The sequence below is a fragment of the Taeniopygia guttata genome, chromosome 1 (assembly GCF_048771995.1).
Source record: "Taeniopygia guttata chromosome 1, bTaeGut7.mat, whole genome shotgun sequence".
Lineage (NCBI taxonomy): Eukaryota > Metazoa > Chordata > Aves > Passeriformes > Estrildidae > Taeniopygia > Taeniopygia guttata.
Window position 1 is genome coordinate 43,073,170 of NC_133024.1, and position 12,563 is coordinate 43,085,732.

The following is a 12,563-nucleotide window of genomic DNA, read 5'->3' on the forward strand; positions in this document are numbered from 1 at the left end:
GAGCTCATCATCTTGTACAACTACTCATCAAACACTACCTTTGGCCCCTATGTGGAGTATTGGCACCTCAAGGCAAGTTGCAGGCATACAGCTCTCTAGGGACTTAATATATCTACTGTAAAGATTCTACCACAGATGGAAAACTATTTTATGTGCTGGAGACTTGTCAGCTGGCAGGACAAGAGAAGACAGCACATCCTGCTTGAGCCCAGCAGCTGATGTGACTGCTGGCAACAGCTGCCAGATGGACCAAGGCTGCCTGCCCTGCTCAATCCATGGCTTTGTTGGCCATCAGCACCCTGATGATGTTGGCAACCATATGGATGCTGGATTTTTTTCTTATAATCTGCTGCATTCACAGCACGTGAAAAACAAATACAGTACCAATACATTTTTAATGTAAATGCAGAATTTATTTCAAACAAATAATTTTAAATGTGAAAATATTGAAAATTATCAGTATTTATAGAATATATTTTTGCCAAAGAAAATCTTGGAAGAGTGGAAGTGGAATTTGGCTCTGCTAAACTGAATGGAACTGATTGCTCTTCAAAAGGTATTTCTCCCTATGTTTTCATGAATTGACTGTTAGAATACTGTTACTCAGTGTAAATTTTAGTTTACTGATCCTCAACAGGCTGCAGTCTTCCACAACTGATTTACAATCAAAAGCAGTTTTTACTTGCTTTATACACAGCACAGTAAATGAAAAAAATTTATGCCTGCAAGGTGAGCACTTAATCCAACTACTGTTGAATGGTGAGAAAATATTTACAAATAAAAATGTTCTAAACCATCCATATCTAGTCAAGAAAAACCATATGACCATTTACTTCCTTTGTACACATTTCTTTTATTATTCTTTACCTTATGTAGGCTGGTATCACAAATTTTTGGATTAATTTATTTCGCAGAAATGTACAACAGCAGAAATTCCATACATACTCATCTGTTTTATTGTCTTACTCTACAGAATCCTGTACACACAGAGAATAGAGACATTTACAGAAAAACTTAATTTCTCCTTAGAATACCACTTTTTACAAGACTGCAATTATACACTAGTCATTTCCTTCCAGCATTGCCTTATGTCAGCATATTCTTTTATCCTTGTGAAACAGGCATGTGGTAAACATCAGTTCTGTCTATAAATATACAGTTTATGTTAGTCCTTCTATGTACAATAAAAGACAAATTACCCCAGCAAAAAGTAATGATACTTATATATCAGTACAGGTTTGAACTACAGACCCACTTCTTTAACGAAGCTTACAGTATGAAAAAATAAGGATACCTCTTACCTACTGTAATATTTTCATCTTTTAGTTTCTTGTGGAATAGTCAGTGATACAAGCACTGCTTGTTTTTTGTAAAATATATTATTTTAAAATACCAATATGCTGTTCTTCAAGTTAGAAAAATATAATTATGTCCTACAGAAATTTTATGGAATTAAAAAGCATATAAAATATGGACCATAATTTCAGACCATATATGAAATTAGAAATAAAGTAGAAGAAAATGTATAATTATTTTAAAATATATCTTCTGGCTTAGTGAGCCATTTCTGATTTTTCATAAAAAGAGAATAAAGCTTAGTTAGATATTTAATGGCCAGGGACAAGTTTTGGCTACTGAGTAATAATACTACATTATTGTTGTGGCTGAAGAAGAGCCAATGGAACACGTTACACTCATTCCGTTTAGAGGATAAAGAGTACGGTGGTCACAGCAGGAACAGTTGAAAAATACCAAAAGGGGGTGGCAATTCAACAAAGGGCAAAGAGCCTTCTCATTGGTTTAATTTACTTTGCATGTAAGAAGCCACCAGTGTGTACAGTGCAGCAGTGCCCCAGCCAAGTGCCCTCTCAGGCTGCCCCGGGTGCTGCTGCCCTGAAGGAGCACAGTGGCTGCAGGTGCCTCATCCTGAGACCAGCCCAGCAGAGGCAGCTGCAGAACTCTGGGACCTCACTGCTGTTTTGGTTATTTTCTCACTGCTAGGACACATGAAGATTCAACCTATGAGGTTAATACAGGAAATTAACAAGCTAAATAGTTTCATATTTTGAATTGTTGAAAGTGTCTGACTTTTTATCCAAATTAACCTGTTTCTAAGACCAGAAATCTGGCCTGTCATATCAACTGTTACCAAAGCTGTGCTGGTGATGAATCTTCCATGTCTGGAAAGCAGATTTCCATGCTCAGCTGACTTTCTTTTGGTCGGCTTCTCAGTTGCTGTGCCCTGTGTTTAGCTTTTTCTCCTATACTAGAAGTACTTCTGCAACTCACATTCCTCACAGCTCTTGCAGTGCTGTAAAGTCCTAGTGTGGAATCTGCCTCAACAGCACAGCAGAAAAAATGCCACCAGGGACATTGTTGCTATGCTTCCCAGGAATGCACAAAAAGAACATTCATGCAGAATATGCTGTAAGGATTTAAGAGGTTTCATTTTGTGAGGATATTTGTTCAGTGGGAAGGATTAGCATTATCATGCTTGATAACAAGAAAGATCGGAGAAACAACAAATTATCAGCAAAGTAACTTCTTGGTTTTCTGTTAAGTTCTGTAAGAAAAGCTCAAGCTCAAGCTTGAATTTATCCATTCCAGCACTGTGTAGCTGGCAGGAACCTAACTACTGCTTTCTGACTCAGAGGAAAGCCATCCTCAGACTAACACTGCCCAAAGCTCCACAGCTATTTACCTTCTATTATTTGGGGAAGAGATTTTTTAACATTGTTTTTCCCTGCTAAGAGAAACAGGAAAGGTGAAGCCACACATTTAATACAAAAGCCAAATGCTCAGCTAATATACCATACTAACTCCCTTGAAACTAAGGAAGCTGTACCAATTTATAGCAGCACAAGAATGGGCACAGTGTATTTGACGTGTTTTTGCCTGCCCAGAAACTACCACACTATTGTGCCCTCTTAGTACCACAGTCCCTTCATAGCTCTGATTCTTTATCTATCTCATCTAGGTAATATTCATCATCAGTGGTGGTATCACTGTCTGAGTCCGAGTAAGCAGCTGAATCTTCCACATAGGTATCAGTCAGCTCTCGGGGGGATGAAGCAGCTGACGACATTTTGCTCCCAGCAGAACTCGAGCTCAGAAGCTCAGCCCTGTTTATAGAAGAGCTCTCTGTATCTCTGAAAGCACCAGGGTTATTAAGTAGACATGGTCTCCATAATCGCCCTTCTGTGAGTGACCTCTTGATATTTTCCAGGAAAGCCAGTTGTTGCTCCTTGCCAAATATACCAAATTCCACAGACGGATACATTACATTTCTAGTGCTGTAGCATTTTTCATCGTCTGACGCCCAGTTTTCATTCTCATCACAAGACAACAGCTCTGAATAAGATTTAAATCTCTTCCCATGTATGCCATCTTTGGGTAGAATATTGCTTCCTGAGGCAGAGGTCTCAAGGGAATCTCGAGCACAAATGCCCTCAGAGAGGTGACGCTCACGCTGACTTTTCACATTGCTCTTGCGCAACTGATAGCTATTGAGGTTAGCGTTTTCTAAACTGGCAGGCTGAGAGGTATTTTGACGCTGACCAAGCACTGTCTGGGAAGTCAAGTTTTGCTCTGGACATGTGTCTGCCTGCAAGCAGCTATTTACATGGGTGTTGGAGTTTTTGTCAGTTAAAAGTGGTGAGGGAGGAGCACAGGTATGACTGCTAGCTCTTCCTTTCTCTTCATCCAGTGGGTATGAGGTAGTAGCACTGGGAGCAATGGGCTGGCTTTTGCTTTCTAACCTGAGATCAAGTGTTTGGGAATTCTTATTTCTTGTAGTTACTGGTTTATCTGGAAATGGCATTGTAAGTCTTGGCCTATTTTCCACTTTCACTGCAGTTTTTTGAGGACTGATGGTCTCCTTCTGGGTATATGAACTTGTAAAGGGCCTCCTTTTGCTGTTAACAAGCAAAGAAGGATCATTCTGATTTTCAGTCTTATTATCAGCTGTTATTGGTCTTGGATTATTCTCGTCAGAGTTCAGACTGTGATTCTGATTTTCATTGTCCAACTCCAGGAATGGCTGGTGGGAATCCATTGAAATCAATGACTCAAGGGACATGTTGACCTCTAAAGAAGTAGCACTTCCATCATTCTGTGAAAAAATGTTACTTATGTGTGGTTTGGGGGGTAAATTTTTACTTGAAAATTTACGACTTGTTTTGTAAACAGCTGCCAATTTATTTTTAATTGAAGGTCTGTTTTTCCTTTTCTCTATATCTTTGACTTTGTCTCTTGTGCAGTCGGAGAGAAGCTTGTTCTCCTCTTCTGCATTCTGTGTTATGTTCTGATCTTGTGTAACCCTGGAGACTTTATCTTTAATGTTCAGGTTGCCCTCATTATGCCTCTCTGATTCCTGAAAACCACTGTAAACTCTACCCATATGAGAACCCTGTGAGTTTTGCTCTTTTTTAATTTTTGAATTCTTTACTTCATCTGTATCTGTGCTAGCCACTTTGTTTAGCTGAAGAAATGGATCAGCACTGGAAGCTGTGCTTACCTCAGATGCTTTGCTTGAAGACTCTGGAAGCACTGTGCTACAAAAGTTTAAACCATTCTCTTTTTTCCTTGAACTGTCAGTCCTTAGATGCAGTCCACTAAATTTATTATTACACAGAGAGGTGGTTCGGTGTAGGACATCTACTCTCTGTTTAACTTGGGCACTATCCCTGTACGTATCTTCCACGGGAGTAAGTGGGACATCAGCATGCTTTGTGTTACCACTCCTTCCAAGGGAACTCTTCTCTCTGGAGCGGAGGAATAGACTGTTCAGATTTTTCTTGTTCAATTTTGGGGGCTGAGAGCAGCTTTCCAAACTTCCCTTCTGTATGATATTTTTATTTGTTGAATTAGAATATAAGGGCTTCTCTAAATGTCTGCCTGGCTTGGGAGGGGTTGATAAAGTGGACATTAGTGGTGTGGCTCTTTGTGAAATTTCCTTATTTTCTTTTACATATATTTCTGCCTTTTGGCTGCTTGAAGCATTAGAAATGGCCTTACCTGACTTAGTCACTATCGCAGTGGATTGTGGGCCACCAAAAGAAATTTCTTTTGTCACCACATCAGAAAGTGCATTTTCTGCTACTGGAAGATATACTGAATTATCTTTCTTGTTAAGTACCACACTCACTGATTTCTCAGAGCTAGGGGATAAGTGAGAATTCTCTTCACTGTCAACAGCAGTTCTTGAATTCTGAGGTGTGACCAGAACTGAAGATACTTGGTCAGAAGAATATGAAGGCACCTCTTTTTCTGAAGTAGTAGGGAAAAAAACATTTGCTAAACTCACATGACCTTCATTTTTCTTGTTTTGTGTTCTTGGTGACTGAGCAGTTTCTTTGGGACAAGTTAAATCTGCATCCTCTGAATTATCTCTAAAGAGGCTACAAAATGTTTTTGAATGCCTCCGTGGTAGTGTGTAATAAATGGAAACTAATTCATGATACTTGACATGATCTTCATCAACACAAACGGTAAATGTGCTTGTGGTTTTATATTTCTGCAAAAAATTTGCCCCTTCCTTATAATCTGAAAACACAGAGGATTCTCTTCTACTTAGATGTTTACATCTGTCTGTCACATCAACTGATGTACTGCTACTTACTGAATCATTACTATTTTTGGTTAATGGACTGTGGTAATCTTTGTTACTTGTGGCAGCATTTAATGATGCTGATGTTAAAAAGGAACATTTTGGGTCTAAACAAGACACATCTCTTTGATTAGAATAAGAGGCGTCAGCTCCATGCAGAGTTTCAGACCTTAAACAATTGTATGTTGTTCTGTTTTCTCTAGGTAAAGAGATGGGTGTCTCTGACATAATACTACCAGCAATGCTAGCTGATTTTCTAGGCAAAGTGTAATAAATAACAAGAGGGTCAGAAGATTTGGAGCTGTTTCTGCCAGGGGAGCCAATAATGCTACAGCTACTGGTATGTCTTGGTGAGCTGTCTTGCTTGTGAAACCTTCTGATACAAGGTGAAGTACTCCTCATTTTTTCAGTTTCTTTTTCAAGGCAAAAATAACTTAAACTATTTTCAGAGGTATTGGGGTCTCCATCAAAGCTACGCATATAAATATTTCCATAATTTCCATTTCGTGGAGAACTAGTAGTGAATTGTCCATTACAGTCCTTAGTAACTAAAGTGCTTGCATTTTGCAGTGTCTCCTGTGAAATCTCTTTGCTAACACTTGTTCTATTCACTTCAGCTGTTTCCCCCACTTCTGCTTGAGATTCAGTAACAGTGCAATTTACCGAAGAGCTAGTTAGCATTCCTAAGCATTTAGCATTGTCTTTATGAGAAAGTGTTTGTGGAGAGTTTTGTGAGAAACTAGATGAGAGCTCAGGAGGACAGGACAACATGCCTTGACAGTTTGCTAATTTTTCAGTGGATAGAGCAGAAGTAACATTTAGTAGTGAGGACTGTCTTTTTGGAGTAGCTTTGTTAAGGGCTTCTGCACTCCAACTATCCTGTGCTGCATAATGCAGATTATGTTTCCATTCTTTCTGACTTGGAAGAAAAGGTTCCTTCCTGCTCCCATCATCTGGCAAAATACAGGGAGGCTGACTGAACACACTATTGGGTGGGCAATCATTTTCCTTCATTTCTACATTTCTTGTACCACCATTTGATGTATAAATTTTTGCAGTATCTCCTCTGGCAGTGGCTTGGGCTTGTCTCTTTGATGTCACTGTTTTAAAGAGAGATACATCTCTTTGCCAAATGGGAGAAGCAGGGCCATTAGAGGAAAAACTCTGTTTGTTGATGTAGCTTGTATCTGCTTGTTGAGAAACTGATGGTAACAGTGTGTCTTCATCTGGCTGTTTCACACCTTCAGCCTTTTCCAGGTGTGTAAAGTCTGCCTTAGTACCCCTTTGGGTAACAACAACTGAATTCCTGTTCAGTCTTGTAGGTTCTGGTTGGTTCTTTGAATTGGGAAAGACTGACTCATCAGTTCTGATACCAGATGAAGAAACAGAAGCGGTACAACTTAGCCAAGGCTGACAGCCCTCAGTGAACTCTGAAAAATTTCTGTTTGCACTTCTTGTCATCCTTTTGATACTTGTATTTTCTGGAGAGTACATGTGAAAATCATTCTGCAGGCGCTGTGAACCAAACTTGGCATTCTTTGCATGTGCCCATTGGTGGTCATTTAAATTAGCCATAAATGCTTCAAAGCTGGCATCAGGGGAAACAAACACATCATCACTGTAACACTGAGGAATATCAGCCCAAGAAGGATAGCTGTCTTTTCTTCCGTAAGAATTTTTTTGGTTTTCATACAACTTCCCATGAGAAGAGGTGTTTCTATAGTAGGATCTAGAGAGATTATTTTCTGATTTGTATAAAGGATAGTTTTCCCAGTTATCAAAGGGCAACGGAAAAGTAGCTTTGTCAGGGCAACTAACTCTACTAAAGCAATTACTGCTTGAAATAGATCTTCTGTAGTGGTGTTTTGAGTGGTAACTTGGGTATTTCTTAGTTTCTTGTAAAGAGCTGGGATATCTACCACGGTCTGTAGCATGAAACTCCATCAGTGATTGAGTTCTAAACATTGTTTCTGGAGTTTGTTCTGAAGAGTCTGGTGTGTTGTTCCATATAATGGAAGACAGAGGAATTCTCTTTGGGTTCTGTCGACCAAACCTTGGTACAAAACCATTCTTGCTCTCCCTTGCCAATGGATGCTGTAAACTAGATGCTGAGAGCTGATCAGAAGATACTGATGATGGACATCTCCGAAGGGAACACACAGAGTAACTTCTGCCAGCTGTGTCCCTGTTCATACAACCCTTGTGCCTAAATCCGCTATTGTGTGTTACAGAAGGAGGATATAAGCTCCCTTCCGAAGACCGTCCGAAAGAAACCGCAGACAGCCTCCTGCGGTGCAGATGAGGATTTCCATCGACTGCATCACCATAACTGCAATCTTCTTGAAAGGCTCTTTGGTGCCAGTTTATATATGCACTGTGTAACTTCCTTGGTCTGATGAAAATCTTGTGTTCATCTTTGGCTCTCAGTGTTCTCATTCCATCTGGGAAAAATGTGCTAGGAATGTCACTCCAGTCATTTCTCTGTTGCCCCCTACTAGCAGTCTGCCTCTTTGAAGTAGGGCATGCACTACTACTTTGGATATTTGACGCACTGCTTGTAGAAACGATCCTGTCCAAAGGGTCTTGGGTTTGTTCCTGGGCCAGCTGGTCATCCAGATCACTTAGAACTGCACAGAGGGGGAAAAAAAAAAAGATACTTGGTTTTGTTTTCTTTAATAATCTTCTGACTGCTTATGTTAAAAAGTTTCATGTACTACATTAATAATCAGAACTGGCTTCTCAGTCAGCTTCTCAGCATTCAAAACCTTTCCCAAACCACACATTCTTTTTCCATAGGATCTTTCATCAGTCACCCATTATGACTACAAGAAAAAAATGTTCTCCGCCATGACTGCTCTTTATGTAATGTTAGTCTTTATGCTATTTAAAAGAAGAACAAAACAATTTGAAGTCCGAGTTCTCACTCACTGTATGTGTGTGCATGTGTGTGTGTGTGTGTGTGTGCGTAAACCTTCCAAATATAGTCTGTAAGCAAAAAAATCCCTGAAAAGAATTTACTAGGCAAACATGGATCTTTCTGTGTGTTCACAAAGCAGAGTTATGACATAACTATACGAAAACAGAATCCTGCAAACCATCAAACATCATATTCAGTAGTCTGGCATGTCCACTGTTTATTTCATTCATAAAATAAGTTCTCTTCTGAATTTTATGAGCACTGAAAATGGAATTTTCTGAATATGAAAGGGTAATTAAATAGTTAGGAAGCTGTGATTCAATCTAGTAACAAATATGTACTTATATAAATATATATAAGCAACCTCATGAACTGGAATTAAACACTATGTAGCTCAATTAACCAAGATGTTCAGTCAGAAGACTGACACAATGTATTAAAACTACTTTTATTATCAAAAGCAATTATGCCTTTGCTAGTTGTATTCTGCTATTTTCAAAATACTACACATAATATACAATGGATACGATTGTTTTATTACAGAATTTCCTAATCCACTTAAATACATTAGACTGTGTGATCAGTCATTACAGACCTGTGCTAACACTGCAAAAGCATTAAGAAAGCATTGATAAATATGTATAGTTGGAATAAAATGTGATCCAAAGGTTCTAAAATTCTCAATTTTTCCTAAGTTTCTTTTTAGCACACAAAATAGAAGACTCCTGAGAAACTCAGCTTAGAACAAGAAAAAAGATGAGTTGTTTCTGAGTCTTCCATTGGGAGGATATGAGCCAACCTAAAAAATAACTTGCAACTCTTGACTGGGGGTATAAAAAGGCTCCCAGAAAAATAAGTGAATGCCATAATGCCTTTTGCTTGTGTGGTTTGTGGCTTTACAGTTTATAAAACCAGGCCCAGTAATTCATTATTATTAAAATTATGCATGCAGGAAACTGGGATAGAATTCTCACATAACCATATGTATGCATCTAAAGGGCACAGTATGGGCTCCTGGCAGAAACAGCAGAGAGAACTGTGCACAGTTACATAGGATTCTTCTGAACTGCATCAGTATGAGATGAAACACATTTTAAGAGTGACTGGTCACTGACATCTCCTGAAATCAATTTTGGAGTACACATTCTGCTGTCAGACAAAGACAACAAAAAGAAACGGCTAGAAATGAGCCATGTTTTACAGCCTGTGCTTTTGCAGAAAATTCTTTCAAACCACAGTAACTTCTGGTAACAATACTATCAAACAATACCAAAATAAGGACACACACTTACCACTGAAAATCTCCTTCTCTAGCTGTTCATTCCATTCCAGTGTATTTTTCTCCATTGTTTCATTTTGGTTTGTATCAAAAGAATGACTGCTTGTTTCAGTTGACATTGGGGAATTACACATTTCAGCCTGTTAAAAATTGTAAGGTAACCTGGTTTCAGTTCTACATGTGGGTTCAAATCACATTTCACATATCACATCACAAACTGTGTCACATATCCTGGAGGTGAGCAAACTCTGTCAGTCCAGTAAATAATGTATTATTAAAATACACAACTGAGGGTTGTAAAATTGCATGCATTTTATAGACTTCTATACATATAATAAGGAGAATTACTCATCTTGTCCTCATCCTGTAGCATGTTTTGGATAAGGGTATAGTTTACCTATTTTATCCAAATGCATCCTTATTGCATTGTATCTCTCAATTTAGTTTTTCACAATCACTTCTTCCTTGACCAGTGTATTTTAAAATTCAGCCACTGACCTCCCAAAAGAGATTCAATAATTTAACACTACAGTTAGTTTCTTATAGGAAGACAGCACTTAGTGGTAAAAGTGGGGAAAATGTCATCCTATTCCCCATCTGTGTTTGGATTACATGTTAAACTGAGAGGTTCTATCCCACCCATATTATCTGTTTTATTTCTTTGTTTTTGAAATATAAGAGGAGGGTGGTGGCCATTTTACATCTTCTATGCCTTTGATTATACACTGTATACCTTCTTAGTCCCCTCTGTGGTTATGCCACCCAACTGAAGATAAGGAAAAACATGTTAGTAATACAGGGTAATAAAATAATTAAGATAGAAAATATAATCCTTGGAAGAAAACCTGGTATTTCAACAGCATGCACTTAAATTACATCAGAAATAAATCTGTTGTTTTATCCTTAAAATGAACTTGTGCTTATAAAATGGAACATCCATCCATCCATCCATGCATCCATCCATCCATCCAAAAAAAATTCCTACTTCAAATTTACATTTACATGGTAACTTTGTGCATGGAAATGTTGCATAAGAGGGTCTAGCTTATTGCCTGCCCAGTTTTTCATCCTTGTACAAATGAAATGAAACAGAGTAAATACACTAGATTATTATTTAGTGTGAGTTTTGATCTATTTACAGGTTGGTTACAGTAGCCAAAATACATTAAGGTCCTGACCTAGGAAAAGATCCATGAAATTATTCTGTCATTATGAGAGAAGTGTAATCCGCAGAGCTTTATGTAGGGCCTAGCTAGGAAAGCTTTGGATTTTAACAGACAAGCTCAGTCTACTACATGCAACTAGTTCACAACACAGACATTTTACTCAGCATTTAAAACAAGAACTGCAAGAATACTATTTCAACAGATGTTAAAGCAACAGCCTACACCACGGGGACTACTTTTTGAAAAATTGCACAAACATTGCAGACAAGAAATTGATAAGCTACTTACCGTTGCCATTTCTTCCACTTTTGAGGGTGGGCTAGCAGAACTGTCATATCTGTAGGCAGAGGGATTTACATGTTGGCTTTGAAAAAGAACTTGCTGTAATTTCATCAGGTAGCAAATATCCAGCGGCTTCTCATTTTAACAGCTATTGAGAAGCATCTGAAGAAAACTTTCCCTATGAAGAATTCATCCTTACCTCCCCCCAGCCAAAATCCTGCAAAAATAAAATGCTGGGAAAATGTACTATTCATTTTGGCCTTGTCAGCTTGCAAACTTCCTAACTGCACAGTCAAAAATGAACTCAACCTACTGACATCCCAGTATCTGCAAGAGCCATAAAGTAGTTGTTTCAATCCAGCATTATGGTAAGATGGTATTCATTCTTTTTCCAAACAACAATAATTTAGTAGGTACTACTCATAGCCTAAGTTATATACTTGTTAAGTTCTGACTGGTTTGCATCTGCAATTCTATTGTTTTTCTCTTCCATTCCACCCTACTCAGATGCAGAGCTGTGCTCTGTCCCTGCAAAGGAGGAGAGACAGACAGCAGATTGGTTTTGGTGTGAACTTTGGAACTTGGCGCTACTCACCCAAAACAGCCTTTATTTACCAATTTTTAAGACATGGTAGAGGGCTCATCTGCTTTCCTAAGCTATTTAAGGCTGCAAGGGCTTGGCAGAGAACTGGCTCGAGCGTCCGTGAGTAATGCAGTGGTTAGAACAAACCGAGAAGCCCTGAACATAAAAAGTACTCTGTTTGATGACTTGCAGACAAATACAAAATAAACGAAAGAAACGAGAATGGGACTAGACTTCACTGAGTCTATTTGAGTCTGCAGATCCTTGTTTTACAACTAGGCAAACCCAGTCCCTTCAAAAGCCCTGAAGGAAATGTTGTTTAGCCTGTGCCGATTGCCAGTTCTTCCTTGTCTCAGAAAGTGTTTTTTCCCAGGAAATTAATTCTTGGGAGAAAATGAAATAGGGAAAGATGGTTCTGTTCAGTCCTGTTTGTCTCAAAGTCTTTTTGAATGACCTTGTTCTTAGGCTCTTAAAGCCTCCCTGTGCTCAGGTAGACTACTTTATTGTGCTTCAACAGCAAGTATAAACCGGCTTGTTGGCAAGTTCTTTGTGGCCCAGCCTTTCCTCCCGAAGTGCTTTGTCATTTGTTTGCAATGTGCTTGCAGGCAGGGAAGAACAGTTGAAAGGTGCAATTTGTTTTTGCTTCTGTAATTGTGAAGTGTAAAACCAGGATTCCTCTCTGACATGGGGTCCAACTGAAACCAAACAAGCCTGTTGACTTCAGCAGG

The 12,563-nt window shown here is 38.8% G+C and overlaps 1 protein-coding gene across 4 annotated transcripts in view; it reads right to left on the bottom strand.

Moving 5' to 3' along the window:
* Positions 1-828: 828 nt before the first annotated feature.
* Positions 829-12,563, bottom strand: part of EXPH5 (exophilin 5) — a 37,575-nt gene continuing 25,840 nt past the window's right edge. For all 4 annotated transcript variants that reach the window (XM_012569693.5, XM_072927701.1, XM_030270448.4 and 1 more), the window contains 3 exons: positions 11,259-11,307; positions 9,818-9,944; positions 829-8,235 (listed from right to left, as the gene is read on the bottom strand). In XM_012569693.5, the coding sequence (XP_012425147.5) occupies positions 2,945-8,235; positions 9,818-9,944; positions 11,259-11,307 (5,467 nt within the window). In that variant the 3' untranslated portion in view covers positions 829-2,944. The remainder of the gene's footprint in view (positions 8,236-9,817; positions 9,945-11,258; positions 11,308-12,563) is intronic.